Below are 17,508 nucleotides of genomic sequence, written 5' to 3' on the forward strand. Positions count from 1 at the left end.
CATATCGCAGTCAGAAGAAAGATGAGAGATTAGGTAAAAGAACAATTCAATAATGCGAAGTCATTGACCATTGTTGTTATCTATACCTCGTCTAGGCCAATGCCTGCGTGAACTATACACCGAGTCTCCTCCCATCGCAGTGGCTTCTTCGCAGACTTTCCTCATCAGCTCTCAAAAGTCCGGCAGCCACAAGAAGCAGGACTCGGCGTGGTAATTGCCTACGCAAGCTGGAGTACACAGCCCCTGCTTGTACCCATTGTCTGCTTGGCTGCCGAACTCAGGGCTGGTATCATCCATGGAGTGCGGCGTTGTAGCCTCGCTCGACTCTGCTGGAGTTGGTCCTCCTGTAAGATCTGGAAGACCTTCTGCCATGTCAACATCCCAATTCCCATTCTCTGCGTCGAAGGCGTCGAGGAGAGCAACTTCACCCATGAGTTGATCGCCATGGTCACCAGAGCGCCGCGTTACGGCGGTTTCTCCGCGCTGCTCCACACCTGATGACGGGTAGGTGCTGTTGGTGTCCGGACGCTGATACTCGGTGGGAACGTCACCACCTCGTGGTGGACTGCTCTGGTGATCGACTTCTTCTGCGGCCATGAATTGGTGGAGTAACGCCATACCAGCAGCTTCTATTGAGTGTGAAGTGCTCTGGTTTGGCGTATGGACATTGGTGCGGTCGTTTCTTTGAGTGCGCTCCCCAAATTCAAGCTGTTCTGTTTGGTGGTCTCGCTCTTGGTCGATGGCCGAGTCGAAAGGATCAGCTCCGAGAGATGGTGAAGCCACGAACGCAGGTGGACCGGATTGTCCTGACCGCACCGAAGCTGCCGGCAATGGAGTAGCCGCAGTCGCCATCGAATGAGTCTGCGCCTGAGCGGCCGTCTCTCCCGGCAAAGTGATGCCATTGCTCCTCAACTTCGCAAACGGACCTTTAGCCGTATGCATGACCTTGTGATGGCCATCCAAGGTCTGTCGCATGCAGAATTGCTCACCGCATAGGAAGCACTGCTCTCTTGGGCCATTTGCGACGAAGCCGTGACTCGCTCTCTTGCTGTAGTGCGCCCTCAGATCGCGAGGCGCAGCGCCGAGGAAGTCGCAGTCTACGCATTTGTTTCTTCGAGTGATTCTGGCCACAACCTGGCGCCGCCCGGGTTCATCTTCCTTGAAGATTTCAAGGATTGCTGGTGGAAGAACGGCACGGCGAGGAACGCGGCCACGGTCGGTGTTGGTGGTCGACATCTCGAGAGGTGGGCGCTGGAATCGACGTTAGTCTCTACCCCCTGAATCGCCCGTTCAAGACTTACTTTGGAGGAAGAGAGTAGGTGGTTGAAAAAATACCACTGGCGCAAGTTTCGGCAGCTATGTGAAAGTCAGTTGACTGTGCAAGGCGGTGAGGATGTGTGCGAGGTAGACGTACGACTGTCCTTGCAGAGTCGAAGCGGAAGAAGCGCAAACGGCGTATCGTCAATCAGTGAGGACTGTGAGACGTGGTGGAGCGAGGCGCGAGCGATCGATCGAAGGAGTGCTGAAAATCTGTTGAGCTTGAGCTGTTGTTTCCGACGTGATGCTGCTTCGTGGTTGTCGACAGTGGTGTTGAAGAAAAGAAGGAGAGTCGAAAGTCGCTTCGTGACTTCATGCAGAGAGCGACGTCGGCCTCCATTGGCCAGCGCCGACCGGGGGCAGGGGTGGAGAGCGTGATGCTACGAGGTCCGTGCACAGGCCTCAGAACCACGGGAAGGTGCTGGCGGAGGAGGGCCTCCCACGTACGGGCGTCCATCTTGCGGCAATGTCCGATCACGAACATATTGACCTGCTAAAAATGGTGCCCTTCGGCCTTGTCTCTACTGCTGATCTGCATCGTGGATAGTAGCAGCATGTGAAAGCTGAGCTAGGCCCAACTGGGAAGGAGAGAGTGAATCCAGATTCCAGAGGGGTGGGCTGGACTTCGAGAGCCGTCATGCACCCGATGTGTAGGTATGGTGGATAGGGCGCGATGGCGTCGTCGTGTTCGATCTATATTGTTAGAAACGGAAGTGTATACTCTGAAAAACTGTAGCTATGATGTGGGACTCAACGAGCTGTCCGAAAGCATATCGATTGAAGGAACATGTACCAAGCAGACAGGCTAGCTTCTCGACTTTTAATCTCGGCGGAGCAAACAGTCATAGATTTGTGTGCGCAGAACAAAGAATAGAGGCTGCAGTCTGCAGCAATCTAACTAACGCCAGCGATAGCAGGCTGTTGAAGGCCATTTTCGTCCAAGATCTGCGACATAAGAGAGCCAGCACTTCTTGAACAACATGCAGGAAGCACAGTAGCCGAAATTTTAAGATAGAAAGTAGGCAAGAGAAGGAGAATCTCCTCCGTAGGTACAGCAAGATAGCATAATTTCTTTGTTATAGTAACCTGAAAGGAATCGTAATTCAGGCTTAGATACAATAACAAAGAATCCTCTTCAGCCCCACAAAGACAATTTCGGGTACTTTGATTAGGTATAGAGCCCAGGCAGAAGATACATTTACTCGAGATCGATTATTAAGACTAGAAAACGGCCGTTTTGACCCTGTAAAAGAGTCGGCGACCATGGTGGCTTTTGAAGTGTTATACAAATCTGGTAGGCTAAAGGAAGGGAGAACTTGAGAGCTGCAAAGGAAGAGTAAGAACCAACGGAGAAGTGAATGAACAATTGAAAAGAAAGCGATACCTTTAACGCTTCGGCGACTTTAAGGCCACCACATCTATGATCGAAACGCTTCACTCACTCTCAGCATGCCTAAACCATCGTTTGTGACAGGCCCAGCTAGACGGCGAAGTATGCTCACCATAACAAACTCCGCCTATAGATGAGCTGGGTACAGCTGTTGGAGAGCATGCGCTCTCATGCAAGGAAGCTTGGAATTCAAGCGATTCGTCGCCGACTTGCAAAGTTGCCTCGTACAGACCTTCATATACAACATAAAATCACAAAGCCCCATCATCCACTAACCCTTAAAGGGCTCCATGGTGCAGTGGTCTAGCACACCTGGCAAAAATGAGGCGTGCCGGGTCGAACTCCGCAAGGATTGATCCCCGGCGCCATGCCATCTGGCATTGGCCTTTGATCGCCGTTTGTATTGCTACTCTCGCTCCGGCCGGAGGTCGCATCCAGGAGACCTGCGTTCGAGTCGCAGTGGAGCCGTGGAGATTTCTTTTTGCGGTTGAAATGGTCTTGGAGGTTTGAGGATGCATGGTGGATAGGAGGTTTTTTTGTGAGAGGACGAGGCGATTTCGACAGTGGTCAGTCATGATGATGTTCGCGTGGAGGATTGCAGTCCTGATTGATAAATATTGATTAGCATCCATTTCTTCCCCAACACGATCGATCGACGGCTGAGACTGTCAGCTGCTGAGCTGAGTCGCAACGGGAAGCCGAGCGACGTTTATCTTCAGGCGCGCGGTCCCCAATGGATCGCTGCGGGCTATGCAAGCTTAGAGAAGCACATTGTGAAATTGGGCACCCGGCCGCTTATGTCTTTACGAGAAGGCTTCTTGTCGAGCGGGACGCTGGCGCTGAGACTGTCACAGCATTGGGACAAGCCCTAGATCCGATGAAGGGGTCTGCAGAGGGTGAGCGCTTCGCCTGAACGAGCGGGACTTTGACCGAGGAACAAGGAGTTCCTCGTTCAAGTCTCGAGCAATGATATACTGCTACTTCGTGCAAGAGATCGGGACCTGACGTTTCGAGATTGAAGCGTCAGGGTGTGGAAATCGCATCAAGATATATTGCAGCGAAATTTGGCTGCGAGGAAACGAATTCGAATGCGGGCCTGACTGGGACCGTACATGACAGGTGTGCGTACGACTCGATCTTGGAATGAAGCGTCAGCGTAAAGCACCAGATGTACCAGGATGGAGATTACAGCAGGGTATTAGCGAACAATCAGTCAGACTGAGTATATTGGTCCAGAGCCACGCTCAATCTCGAACCTGAATGAAACGGCAGTCCAGTGCTCTGAAACGTGGACTGTCGAAGAGATACAGCAAAGCGAGGAAACTTCGTTTAGCAACAATCCCACGGAGAATGGGCATCCTTCACTTCTTAAGTTAATATCTAGAGGATTAAAGATGCAAGAAGCCGGCAATCCTGGCATCCTCTCACGAGAGAGATGACCGCCACCCATGAGGCCACCACGCCGACTGAGCTGCTGTGTAACGCGCCATTGGGGCGAGGGTGGTTTCCCGAAATGGCATGTTGGTGTTACAGAACCGGATCTGCACGATGGTCTGCCTTGCATGTTATTCTAGGTGAGAGTTGCAGTCTCGGTCCCGGTGCATTCCATTCGGTGTGAGATGCTGCGGGTGAGATTTGATGGATGTGTTTCTCTGACTTGGAGATTGTCTCAAGGGTGGTGTGCGCGATTCAGGCGCAGAGTAAGGGGTTAGGATTCAATTCTGGCGGGCGGTTCATGGACTCTTCATGAATGGTCTGAGTCGACAGGCTGCTGTTGCGCAGTTTCCGATTCAGTGCGTGATTGATTGAAGATTGATGGGCCGGTTGATGGAGTCTGGAACCGTGCTCGGGCGTGCTCCTCCGGTTCGTGCGACGTTCCAGGACGGAATCTCGATCATCTCGGTGCCGAGACGAAGGTTGGACGTCATACCGTCGCAGCGGGCCTGCGCGAGACAGCAGACAGGCGGATGGTTGCTGGTCGCGTGTTGCATGAAGAAGAAAAGAAGGTAATCTGATGCGGCAGCAGCAGGGTTCGGATATTCTAAATTTGAGCCGGCCGTTGCAGCAGGGAGCAGCCGCACTCCTTCGCCCTAACGCTGCACGACCCGCAGATTCCTGCGCGTTGGCGCCAATCACGGGCGGGGGCGATGGGGAGATGCTGGTCGATACTTGGCACGACACGGCGACCGCATCCTCCCCATCCACGCCCATACCGAGCCTCGCCCAGCGTCAGACGGCTCTCCGCCAAATTGTCCGCTGTTGCTCCCCCAAATGGCCCATCTCTGCTCCCTTCCGCGACCCTCGCCTACGGTACGCCTGTGCCACTCCGTGAATACGTCTCGCTTGTGCTGCGGGCCTTGCGTCGGTAGGTCTGTGTGTTGTGTCAGTCCCCTCGATAAGAAGGCCGTTGCACCCCCGGGCGCCAACGGTGGACTTTTCCCAGAAAGCATACTTAGCCGTCTCGTTACTCTCTATCGACATCTTTCATCATGGCGGCTTCGCTGGTCGAAGGGGTTCAGATGTACGCCGTTAACGACAACGCTACGGCCAGCTTCGCTCCTCAGGCTGAGTCTGTAACGGTCAACCCTGAATTCTCCTTCCTCCAACCGAGATACCTCTTCTTTTGCCTGCTACTACTGCCGATCTTCGCTCGATTCTTCGGATTGGGGAAGCAAAAACTGCCAGCGGGTGTTAAGCCTCTTCCACGACTGCCAGGTAAGACATTTCAAAAGCATGTGTTGGATTGAAGCTGACTGAACAGGCCTTCCGTACGCCGGACGATTTTGGGATGTTCCATCCCCGGGTATCGAAGCAGCATGGCACTTTGGAGATTTGCACAAGAAGATGGGGCCAATCTATGAGTGGAAGGTGAGGAAATACAAATAAAGCATCCAAGGGCAATCATTGACGACTTCAGGTCATGGGAACTATCCACATCTGGATCGAGACCGACAAGATCGCCAAAGACCTCTTCGTCACCCGTCAACGAAACTACTGCGATCGGAATGAACTGCCAGCCGCCATCGGTGTGAGGGAAGGGTCAGAGATCTTGCCACTCATGGGATACGGCGAGCAATTCCGCCGATACAAGAACTTCATGCATTTGATCATGCGACATGCCAACCCCAAGGCTTTCTACGGCTGGCCATCGATTGAGAACAAGAGGACCCTGCGACGAGTGTTGGAGCAGCCTGATCGTTGGTCTGAGGCTATGATCGTTCACTGCGCTCGTACTATTGCAAGCGTTGCCTGGGCTGATCCAGAACATGGAAGCAAGCTGCTTACCATCATCCCGGTCATTCTCAAGGCTGTGTCTCCTGCTGGCCCGATCATCAACAAGCTTACCTTCCTGGCCAACTTGCCCGAAGCTATCTCGCCGTTCAAGGTGCAGGAGAAGCTTCGAAAGCAGGAGATGACCGATGCGTTCTGCGAGGCTCTGAAAGATGTCAAGACCAAATCTGAGAATGGCGGCGTGGCGGACTGCTGGAGCAAGCTATGGGCTGAGAATGAGAAGGGAACTGATCACCTCAACTTCCACGAAGCCGCACACGCTATTGGATCGAGCTCTTTCGTTGCTATCGCGACGGTCGGTGGCCCACTTCACGCTTTCTTCCTGGCGATGTGTCACTACCCATCATGGCAGTCCAAGGTGCAAGCCGAGATTGATGAAGTCTGCCCGAACCGTCCACCAGAGATTACCGATTTCCCAAAGCTCCCCAAGCTTCGCGCCACTGTCAAGGAGATTCTACGCTGGCGACAGGCCACTCCTCTTGGTGTACCACACGTTGCGCTTGAAGATGATGTGTACGAGGGTTATCACATCCCCAAGGGCGCAATCCTGCACGCCAACCACTAGTAAGTTTTGCTGACTCTCCCCGAAATTACGCATTCTGACTTGATTCCAGCCTTATCTCCCGTGAAGAGTCTGTCTACCCGAACGGCAGCGAGTTCAACCCCGAGCGCTTTCTCGATCCATCATACCCAACATACAAAGAACCTCTCACCGAATTCCCCAACCTCGTCGGCGATCGATCCTTCGGCTACGGAAACCGCTCCTGCCCCGGTGTCGATCTCACCTACTGCGAACTCACCACACTCGTCGGATCTATGCTGTGGGCTTTCAACATTCAACGTCCTGAGGGATCTCGCGGTCAAGGTGCTCCTCTGCCATGGTACGAGACTGCACCTTGGGTCATCACCATGAGCAAGCCATTCAAGTGCGACGTCAAGGTCAGGAGTGAAGAGAAGAGGCGATATATCTTGGACGAATGTCCAGAGGGTGGAAACTTGATCAAGGACACCCAGGCAGAATGCAAGAGCAGGTGGGATGTATGCAGGAAGCCTGGCGAGGACCTCTTCGCTTGGGATGGGCTCACTGAGCAGGCCTCTGGGGAGTGGAAGGCGTATGCTCATGGTGTGTAAGGGATTTGTTGGTTTGATGGGCGTTTACGCATGGAGGAGCGTCGTGGGATCTGCGAGCGTTCACGGAGTTTTGTGTTTTGAGAAGTTCTCTTCCTCGTCTAGAATGCCCTGATGGCATCTCCCATGTATCTGTCTGTTTGTATGGTTATTTACTATAATCATCCAAGTCGAAAGTTCCCAGATTCATTATCTCCATATTCTCCATTGTCATCAAAAACCCAGCCCTTAAAGATCGCCACTTTCCCATATCCCCTTCCGACCCAACACACCGGAACGAGTCCCCACCCGCATCTTCACACTTTCTTGCGGTACCGCGCTCGCCCCGCGAGAACAAGCACCATCTTGACCACGGTACCGATGACGTCCGAGCGTTCAACGAGGCTGGCGAAACCGTTAACGGGTAAGCCAATCGTCCGACCGTTGTGCCGGCTGACCGTTGAGCGTCGAGGTTAGCGTGGGCGCTTTCTGGACTTCACCTTCACCTTCACCCTCACAACCTTCCTACAGACAGTCCAATCTCTCCATCAAGAAAACCCACCCCCCTCGTAAAGAACTCCCACCTCAAAACCCCGCCACTATCGACGCACACATCCGTATAGCACGCTGCAAGCCGCAAGCAAAATACGAAAACGCAGGGTCCGCCACGCCGTCGGCAATTTCTGTGATTGGCGGACGTGGCGATTGGGTTTCGCCGGATTGGGAAGTTGTAGGATTTTGGCACTGCAGCTTTTGGGTCGGGTTCGGCAATGCGTGGGCGAGCGGTGGTGGCTATTGAAAGTTTGGGGGAGATGGGTACGAGGTGCCGGGATGGGTGACGTCGGGGGATTTTGGGTGGTGGTTTTGTGGGATTGTTGTGGGGAGGGATGGGTGATGAGGGTTTTGGGGAGGGAGATGTGTGCGGGTTGTGAGGAGCTCAAGTGCTACTTTATCTTGTATTTCCGAGGTCTTTGAGAGATCATATTCCTTTGATGCTTCGGGGTCGTTCGGTCTGGGAATTTGATCAACGTTAATCTTAGATGGGTTTCTTTTCTCAAACTTGCAGGTCAGCAGTGCTGCAGCAGGACTGGGACTTAGGGCTTCTGGTATTATCTCATGCTCTTTACGGTACCTGCATCCGCTGTTGATTCCAAATGAGTCGGGATGATGTTGAGCTCGCAACAAGACTTCTTTAATCAAGCCCTCAAGAACAGAGTGTACCTTCCAACGCAACGACACTCACAGAGGTTCTAGACAATCTTTCTGATGTTTTGACTATCACTGTGACAATGTACTCCTCACAGATCTGGAGAAGTCTCACTGATGAGAAACACAAGCTGACCTCAATTTGTCTGATTATGAAGTTTGAACGAACACTTCACCCCTCGAGTTCTTCCCCCAGTACAGTGGTACAATCCCTCCCTCGATGACCAAGTGTACTGGTTCGCCGTTCCCAATCAAGACACTCTGACACTGGTCCCCACAGGCGATGGTATCCTCCCTGCTGGTATCATCGATGCCACGGAGGACGTCCCCGACCGTGAAGTCAACAGTGCCATAGAACGGGAGCGGCCTCATGGCATCTGCATATTCGAAGGCCCCTTTGACGAAGTGCTCATTTACCAGGTGTTCAGGCAATGGGATGAAGTGATTGGTGTCGGCGTCGTCGCCGGCTTGGGCATAGGCCATTAGCATTGAAAACCCAGGCAAGTGGTGGGCTTCTCCAAGCAGCAGAACACCGCCTGCGGCGACTTCAATGTTGTTGCTGGCGAGGTCACGGCAGACAATGTTCTTGCATGTGCGGATGAGGCTCATGATGTGGAAGTCCGCAGAAGAAGTGTACGAGCCACGCGGACTTGTTGCCCAGGCTTCGGATTCTGCAGTAGGTCGCACGTTTTCTCTGAGATTTTCGTCCTCAGCCTTTAGTGCAAAGGCCGGAAGCCCTGGGGCTTCGATTTGATATACGTCTACAACCAGTCAGTATTCACTCTCTTTTCATTCTTGTAATAAGTGCACCTTACCTGTCCCAGGCAGACGAACCCCTAATCGAAGCGTCACGGCTGCAGGCATCTCAAAGGCATCTTGTGACCTTATTTCGACGATCGGGAAAGGAGCGTTGACGTAGATGGTCAAGTCGAACCTGTTCATCGTGGAGAGATGGTGATATCTCTCGAGGTCGAAGGTGGCCTCCGACTTCTCCTTCTTGAGTGTCCTGGTCCGCCGTGGCTTGAGTAGCGCCATCATTGTCATCGCTAACGACGAAGCTGCAGGCGTTGCCATGGTTGGTGCTGTGACAAGCCATGCAAGCTCCCTTCGCGATCGCATGGCCTTGCGCGTCGAAAACACGGCGACACGAGGCATATCGCCGACTCTTCGCGTTCTGGCAACGCCTGCAGGCGTCTGTTCCATCGTATGTGACCGCTGACGGCGCGCACTGCGCAAGCATCGAGTAGAGATAGGCACCTCCACTCGAGAGCTTGATCACATTCTTCGGCTTCGAGCCTTGGGTGGAGAAGTCCGGATCTTGCGAGGGTGGAAACAAGGCGCCATTGTTCGCAGGATCGAGGAATGGCTGCAGCGAAGGGCCGAGGCGAGGGATGTTCTTGATCCCATGCTGGTGGATGGAGCGGTGGAGCCGCTGGATCATGGCGAAATCGTAGCTCTGCTCGGTCGAGTCTGCGGTCAAATAGCTACAATATGGCCGTACTCATATAGTCGTGCTCAATGCTCCTGTAGCTTGCTACGGCAAGGGAAATGGCAGAGCAGTACGCATTAACAATGGACTAGAATAAAGGCGAGCGGATTCAAAACAAAGACATCTGCTGGAGCTAATGCAGTTGTGTTATTCTCATTCAAGCTGTCGCTAAAGAAAGAAAATCGATGTTGCCCCTTTTCTATCCCTGAAGCTCAAGGCGTCCGCCGACTACTTCGCAACCACGTCTGAGAAGTGCACCCTGCCGAGTGTCTGCCGAACCACCGACTACATGCATGACACTGACTGTGGTTGTTCCACGTCAGCGGATGCGGTCCCTGTACCCTCTGCATCTCCCGCGAGGCCTCGTCGTAGTGTTGGACCTTCTCCTGTGGCCAGTCGAAGATCCCCTGAAGCCGGGCTCTGAGCTCGATGTTCAGCACACCCGGCGGAGTAACCTTCACCAGCTTGACCTGAGGCTGAGTGATCGGGTCGTGGATGACGACAACTCCCGTGTTGTTGCGGCACCACAGCGCTGGGACAAGTCAGTCAGATGTCTCAGGGGTAATTCAGGGGCTCCACTTACCAGATGAATCGTGGCTCTTGCAGAACACGGTGACCTCCTCCAACCTCTGAACGTGAACGGACTCGCATAACACGCCGCAACCATCGAATGTCTCCCAAGCCACGTATCTCTCCGGTTGTACATCGTCGCTCTTGGTGAAGTCGCGACCCTGGTTGCCAAGTGTGACAGGACCGCCTGTGGCGGCGACGAGGACGTTGTTCCGGAAGAGAGAGATTTGGATGTCGCGGGACAGGATGAGGTGAGGCTGGGCATTTTGGGTGGCTTGGTCGCGGTGGTGGAGAGTGATGAGCATGTGGTCTGCGAAATGTCAGCTTTTGTGAGTGATTTTGTGATAAGAGGATCTTACTCGGGAGAAGACTCGATTCTCCTGAGTGGAGATAGGAACCTGGCAGCAGCTCCTTCACCTCTCCCGACAGGCTACGGCATTTGATGGGCTGGATGAGTTGAAGCAGCGACTCGTACTCGACTCCCGCCCGCATAGTCCGTCGAACCTGGCCAGATGCCAACGTCCTCGTAGTCCCAGTTGGCGCGACGCAGCGTTTGAGGTCAGCACCTCTCGCGCCAGACAGAAATCGGCCATCTTCCTTGGTCGCGACTTGAAAGATGTCTGTCGCCATTAGCGACTATCATGCTCGAGGTGATGAAGAAGACTTACCATTGCCGAAGATGGGCACGCCGATGAGTAGCACCTGTCCAGGAGCAATCGCCGACTAGGTGTCGTCGACCAGACCGCGAACGGCGAAGGCGGCGAGCACAACGACTTCGAGGGGGAACGACTTCTCGGAGGACAACCTCGAATACTCCTCAAGGCTGAGCGACTGAGCTGTGTTGGAAGCCATCGTTGGTATGGTCGCTGTGAGAATGGCGGAGAGATATGCAGATTTGGCAGTACTGCAGGTGAGATCGGGTGCTGGTTGTCGAGCTGCTACTGTGAGGCGAATCTGATGCGATTTTGCGGTAGAAGCAGTCAAAATGCGGGAACGCACAGACACGAAACACGCCGTCTCCACAATCCACGTGAGATCCCCCACGGTGAATGAATGCTCAACTTCTCTGCTTCAATAGTCTACGCCAATGGTTTTGACATCTATGCCACATCCCAGCCTGGGCCTTGTGTATTTCTCTTGAAGCGTGAATTTACATCGGACAGTTTAATGCGTTGCTACAAACCCAGACTGCCATTCTCATTGAAATCCCGCCGAGCCTACTCGTGACCACGCTGCCCAGACAATATCAAGCTACTAGTCGGCTGATAAAAACTGCAGACTTCTGGGTGGTCTCCATGTGCGCAGTTTGAGCAGGCGCCCCCGAGGACCATGTTGCCTGCGGCATCTGCTACCGTAACACATTGGCAATATCTCTTCTTGCCCCAACCCTTCTCGGCGAACTTCTGGCACTGTGTGAAAGCGCTCTGGCCCTGATGGACCACTCGACCTTGGGCTGAACTCATGACGCGAGTCGTCACGTAGCTGCGGCCGCTCTTCGAGGTGAAGCTCTCGTTTTGGGGGTTGATCAAGATCGTGAATCGGCAACAACTGTGGGATGTCGACAGGCTCAAGGAGAGCGCTCAGGCGGCCTGCTCCAAAGCCGGTGAAGAAGTTTTCGTTCACCATGGATGCCAACCGAAACTGTAGGTCTTGCAATGTCCACTTGCTATCGACGTTGGAGAGCGCTCGTAGCTCGTCGCGCGTGAGAAAAGGTCGAGTAAAGGTGCCATTAGGCTGGAGAGCCTGCAGCGCCGCTATGATCTGGTTGGAGCTGGCTTGCTGTGCAGGCGCTGGCGCTTGAGCGACTACCGCCGTATTGTCCTCCTCTTCTGTGGCCTGGGCGCTCTCATCGTGTGTTTGGGCGGCGCCAGAACCCGTGGCAGCTGGCTCTTCAACCTCACCATGGTTTGTTGGAACAGATGGATCTCGGGAAGCTGCTGGGGTACGGTACTCTGCCATTGCTCCGCTAGTTGGCAGGCAGCTCGATGAGACGGTGGTGAGGCTTGCGAACCAATGAATGTGGTCGCTCCACCCAGTCGCCGTTGATGCTAGCCCTACTTGCCCTATTTGAAGTTAGCACTTTGCTCGAGCTATGTGCGGTATGCGAGACTCACTATCACCATGACGGTAGCCCTTCAGCAAGAGTCTTGCGCCGAGCTGCAAAGGCACGTCTGGACCTGAAGCCATGGCATTGCGAGCGACGAATGCCTGTGTGACAATGATCTCTGCGGGGATGGCGCGACCATTGAGCGTAGTCATGAAAGGCAGAAGGTCAATGTCGCGCGTTGTGAAACTACCAGGCTGTGGTGCCCGGCTGTGAGCGCCTGCGCTGATCGCAATGCCGTCCACAGCGACCACAGCATCACTTCGGCCCTCGAGCTCACTCCGACGGACTCGAAGGACGAGACCATCCTGCGTCTTGATCTCCTGGATGCCTGTAGGACTCTCAATCTCGTCGTGCGCTGTAAACACAGGAGAGATCTTACCTGTTGCACTCTGGAAGTCGCCTATCCGAATCCGACTGCCAGCGGGGATGTGGACTGGCCGTGAGCCAGCAGGATTCGACTCGTACGCCGTGAACCACGCCGAGACAGTTCGCTCTCTGCCCCAAGAGCCAGACAGAACCCGACCGGTGTGCGACATGATGACTCGGAAAAGGGGTGATGGCGTGTGGTGAGAAGCCTCCAAGAATGGCGAACTATCTCAAGGAGAGGAATGATGGCGACAGACAGGTCGGTCTCGAAGTGCTGGTCGATGGAGATGCTGGTGATGTGGGTGACGAAAGCTTTCGGAGTGTGTTGTTGTTTGTCGAGGGTAGCAAGTCGGCCGGCGTGAGAAATAGAAAGTGCTGGTCGGCAAATCCGCGGAACTGGTCCCAGGTCGTGAAGACCCAAGGACCCGCAATTCACGTGCACCAGCGGACTTCTTCCCATGACATCTCGACGGTCGTGAATACCGATCTCAATTTATATTCTGAGCAAAAATCTGTATTAGGGGTAAGGGGTAATATAGATAAGAATTAGAATTCGCATGAATGCAACCGATCATAACATAGCAACAGAAGTTATACAGCGGAGCTCTGGGGGCATTTTGGGCATTTTCTATCGCTTGCTACAGGCGGATTGTGGTTGCTGACAAACTCAAAGCGCTGCAGGTGCCATAAGACTTGTGTATCGATACCAAAAGATCCGGCCTTAGGTAAGCATAGGCTGGCTGATACATTCATCGTGGGTCTCGAAATGTAATAATCTTGGCTGAGTACCTGCCATGGCTTCTAGATGCTAGTAGTCTATTAACTCGTACGCTCTGCCGAGTATCTCTTTGTGTCTGTCAATGAACGAAAGTTGCCGTATTAAAAGTTCCCACACGAGAACAAAGAAGTCCATGGAGACAGAAGCTTATGATTCTCCTCAGCCTCTGTCATCTAACAGCAGTATCTTCGATATCTGATGGCTTCTCAGTCTTGTCAAGCCAAGGTTTCCCGCCCTCCAGCCCCTGTTTAGTCCTTCCAGCCGAGACTACAGCGGAAATCTAGTTTGAAAAGTGATTCCTTTGAAAAGACAGTTTCAGGGTAGTTGTAGATTTTTCTGATCTGGCTCTGGTCGAACACTGTTGCCGAGGGAGGACTTACATCTGCTTTGGCAGTCTGGGGCTGTCATAACATCATCGCGGTTCAAGTACCGAGTCGGAACCTATGAGAGATGGTCTGTCGCCAGTGGAGGATGTTCAGCCCGGCAGCTCACCGTAGATCGCTGATGTGAGCTGTTAGACGTCGACAAATCCTCGAGATTCGATGATGGCAGAACTTATTCCATCCCATTCGCCCGACCGTAAAGCTCAAAAGACTTGCTCCATGCGGACATTTCCGGGGTTGAAATACTTGCTTCGACGGTTCATGATTTGCATTCCACGCCGCAGTCTAGCTACTAGCGAGCTGGGTACGACAGCGATTGACTCGAGCTACTAAACTGCTTCGCCACTGCTAGTTCGATTGGACGGGTAACGGCAGTGCGGCTGAAGTCCAGGACGTGGATGGCAGAAATTAGAGTAACAGATCCTATGACTGGAATCCTAAGGGCATTCCCGATCACTGGGCCGTTCTAACAAATTCCGTGTGCTGGTCGCCGCGGAAGAACGGAAAACTTGGTCGAAGGACTCCGTAGATTTTGATTGACTTGTTGCTTGCCGGAAGTGTATGTCGTCTGAAGATTAAACGCACTGTGTCGGCAGTGGTCCTTCGAAGGCTTCTGTGAATCGGAGCAGCCATAAGAGTCAGCACGCTGCAACTTTTCGATAAATCCCCGTAGAATTCCTCACCACGTTTAACCAAGCGACAAATTTGTCAATCCACTCTCAAAATGGGCTGCGGAGGCTCCAAATCATCGTTTGATCCCAATGCCCATGCAGCAAGCCAACCATCTGCGGGCGTTCCACCCCAACAAGGCTACGCACAAGGCTACGAACCTCAGCCAAGCTACTCCGCTTCTCCTAAACAACAGCCAAAACATGGCGGGAGGAAGACCAAGGGGGAATCTAATCTGGGGTGTCTGAGTGTTCTGGCAAACTAGTGGGAATCGTCGATGAAACCAGCTGGCAAAGTGAGCAGCCTTGTTGCGGGAAACTCCTAGCTGATTGGTGGCAGAACAAATCCGAAGAACGGGAGTTATGGATACGATCCGGTCGAAAGTTGTGTGCAAGGCGGATGGACGACGAGAAACACGAAGTATTAGATAAAATTGGAGGTGAATGCCAAAACGATCAGGTCCTTACCACTTCAATAGAATTAGCACCAAGTCATGAGTTGAAGAATGCGTTTTCATATCGCACAAGGATGTTTTTTCCTTGCAGATGGAGGTAATCAGCCGCTGCCCCGCGAAATTCCCGTATAACATCACTCGAAAATAAGCCTGATGAACCTTTCCCTCCTATGATGAAGGCGTTGGTTTGATGAATATATCGACTCACAGACGTCGCAGTCAACGCAGAGGAGTTGAATTGTGAGTACTGCCAGGGTGAGGATGTATTGGACGAGAACTTCAACGCCAACCTAGGAACAAGCCCGTCTCGAGCCAGGCATAACCGTCCAGGATTCAGATAGCGAGACGGCCGACTTCATTGTCGCCGATGACGAGTCGATTGAACACGAAGAGCGCAACATGAACTTTGACGAAAGTATGGTTGAAAGTGACATGGACAGCGAGCCCGAGGATGAACGATATGAGTTTGATGAGCGCGCGGACGAGCATGAGGAATAGGGTGGAAGATGAGCAAGTGGTACTTCATTCATACTTTTGGAGGACTTATGGGAATGTATTGTACAATGTCTCTTCGGCGAAGAAGACGTCGGCTATCCCATAAAAGCCTTCAGACATACACCAGCTCAATCAGGCCCAGCTCGATCAGTCAGACGTCGGCTCTTCCAGATCATTCTTAAAGTTCTCCTTCCTCACCCGTACCGGATCAATTTTAAGTAGCCTTGGGGAGGACTCCCGCTTCTTTCAAGCGTCTCTCTTCTTCCCAGCGTCTGGTATCTTGTCGACGTCTGGTCCCTTGTCGACGCCTGGTCCCTTGTCGACGTCTGATCCCTCCTTGACGCTTCGTCCTTCTCCCTGGTATTGTCCTTCAACCTCTTCTCGTCCTTTGTTGGAGTTCGCCAAGCGCGCATTACGCTCTGCCTTCATCTTCCTAATCTCCTCGAGACTTGGCTGCATTTCCTCCACGCCTGCTCTCTTGGAGCCAAGTCCTAGTTGATATTCCCATAACCTCCAAGACGGGATGTTCTCGACAAGTAAGCTGGGATAGAGATTCCGTCGCTGTTGCCAGGCACCAACCAGGACATCTTGGTCTGGCATGGTGTGTGTCTCTTGGGACTTATCTGCACTTGGCGTGAGCCTCTTCACGAAGCCTCGGCCAATCCTCTGTTGAGCGCCGACCCGCCATAACACTTCTCCGATAGAGTCTTTGCCCGTATTGTACGCATCCCACCACTGCTCATCAGAGGTGAGCCCAAGCTCCTCGTCGAGGTCTTCGTCATCCTCATTCGCCTCTTCGTCACTGAAGTCTTCATCTTCCTCCTCAATCTCCTCGTCACTGAGGTTTGCGTCGTCACCCTCCTCCGTTCCCACGTCACTGAGGTCCTCGTCGTCTTCCGCAATTTCCTCGTTCTCTTTTTGCGGACTGTCAGGTTCAATCACAGGTCGACCATCCTGGTGAAGTGTCGACGTCTGCTGCTCGAGATCATCGTAGAATGAAGACATCGCCGTTCTTTTTCTGAGCTTGGGAGGACGTGGATTGCCATCGAATTCGACGTGGCCATTGGCGTCATCATCATCTTGATGTCGGTAGGGCTCGACGTCTTCAACCCCAAAGTTCGTGGCGTGGTCAGATGCAGCTGCATCTGCGGCATCATCGAAACCTGCCCGCGCCTGCATATGAATGGCTTCACTGGTCGACTTCGTGATGGATGCGGCGGTGTCGTCGTCGTGGCGTGCACTGCTAGTAAGCTAGTTGTGAGTCAAGGTCAGTCGGCGTTCAGTCCGGTGTGTGGAAAGTGGGAGCTTACCATCTTGTTGGTGATAGAGGTTGCAGTGTTGTAGGAAGGTGTAAGGAAAGAAGATGATAAGAAGCTCGGAGAAAGACTACTCACAAAGCTTGCGCTAAGCATGTGACAGAGTTTCTTTTCCTCTGGCAAATCTTTCAGCGATAGCCACGGAAGTCTCGAGACGTCACAAGCACGTGCTATTTATCATGTGCTACTAGAAGGCATGCGTCAGCGTCAGAGAAAGTGTCGGCACTGGATTTGGAACTTGAGTAGGTGTTTCTGGAACGAACTTCCGTGCCTCGGATACGGCCAAGGCATATCTCTGAGACGGCGCCATGGCTCTGGTGTCTTCCATGGTGGGTGGGACTGTGTGGTGGGCGCGATGTAGCAGCAAAGCAAGAAGGAATATGGGAGTGCTGATCCAGCCGACCCAGTGCATGTGCGCGCGACTTGTTATAGGTCGTCATGTGATTGCGCGAAACGCGTCCGCGTCGACTTCACTTCACTTCACTTCGCTTCAGTTCTTTATTGTTCCACTCTCTCTGTGTCTTTCCTCAAACGCCACGTCACGCTGCATTGTCGTTGGCCGCTGGCCAG

General features: G+C 53.1%; 4 protein-coding genes across 4 annotated transcripts; 1 reads left to right on the plus strand and 3 right to left on the minus strand.

Moving 5' to 3' along the window:
• Positions 1-171: 171 nt before the first annotated feature.
• M409DRAFT_18911 (uncharacterized protein) lies at positions 172-1,236 on the minus strand (the record flags this gene model as incomplete). The annotated part of the gene is made up of 1 exon (XM_033804702.1): positions 172-1,236. The coding sequence occupies one exon, from the start codon at positions 1,234-1,236 to the stop codon at positions 172-174; it is 1,065 nt and encodes a 354-aa protein (XP_033671829.1).
• A 3,160-nt stretch (positions 1,237-4,396) lies between these two features.
• M409DRAFT_51181 (uncharacterized protein) lies at positions 4,397-4,918 on the minus strand (the record flags this gene model as incomplete). The annotated part of the gene is made up of 1 exon (XM_033811733.1): positions 4,397-4,918. One exon carries the CDS (start codon positions 4,916-4,918, stop codon positions 4,397-4,399), a length of 522 nt encoding a protein of 173 aa, XP_033671830.1.
• A 278-nt stretch (positions 4,919-5,196) lies between these two features.
• M409DRAFT_63958 (uncharacterized protein) lies at positions 5,197-7,129 on the plus strand (the record flags this gene model as incomplete). The annotated part of the gene is made up of 4 exons (XM_033815850.1): positions 5,197-5,422; positions 5,469-5,575; positions 5,625-6,562; positions 6,613-7,129. The coding sequence occupies 4 exons, from the start codon at positions 5,197-5,199 to the stop codon at positions 7,127-7,129; spliced, it is 1,788 nt and encodes a 595-aa protein (XP_033671831.1).
• Positions 7,130-15,868: 8,739 nt separating this feature from the next.
• M409DRAFT_51185 (uncharacterized protein) lies at positions 15,869-16,935 on the minus strand (the record flags this gene model as incomplete). Its single annotated transcript, XM_033811734.1, has 2 exons — positions 15,869-16,873; positions 16,933-16,935. The coding sequence occupies 2 exons, from the start codon at positions 16,933-16,935 to the stop codon at positions 15,869-15,871; spliced, it is 1,008 nt and encodes a 335-aa protein (XP_033671832.1).
• Positions 16,936-17,508: the final 573 nt, after the last annotated feature.

Source organism: Zasmidium cellare (genome assembly GCF_010093935.1).
Source record: "Zasmidium cellare ATCC 36951 unplaced genomic scaffold M409scaffold_6, whole genome shotgun sequence".
Lineage (NCBI taxonomy): Eukaryota > Fungi > Ascomycota > Dothideomycetes > Mycosphaerellales > Mycosphaerellaceae > Zasmidium > Zasmidium cellare.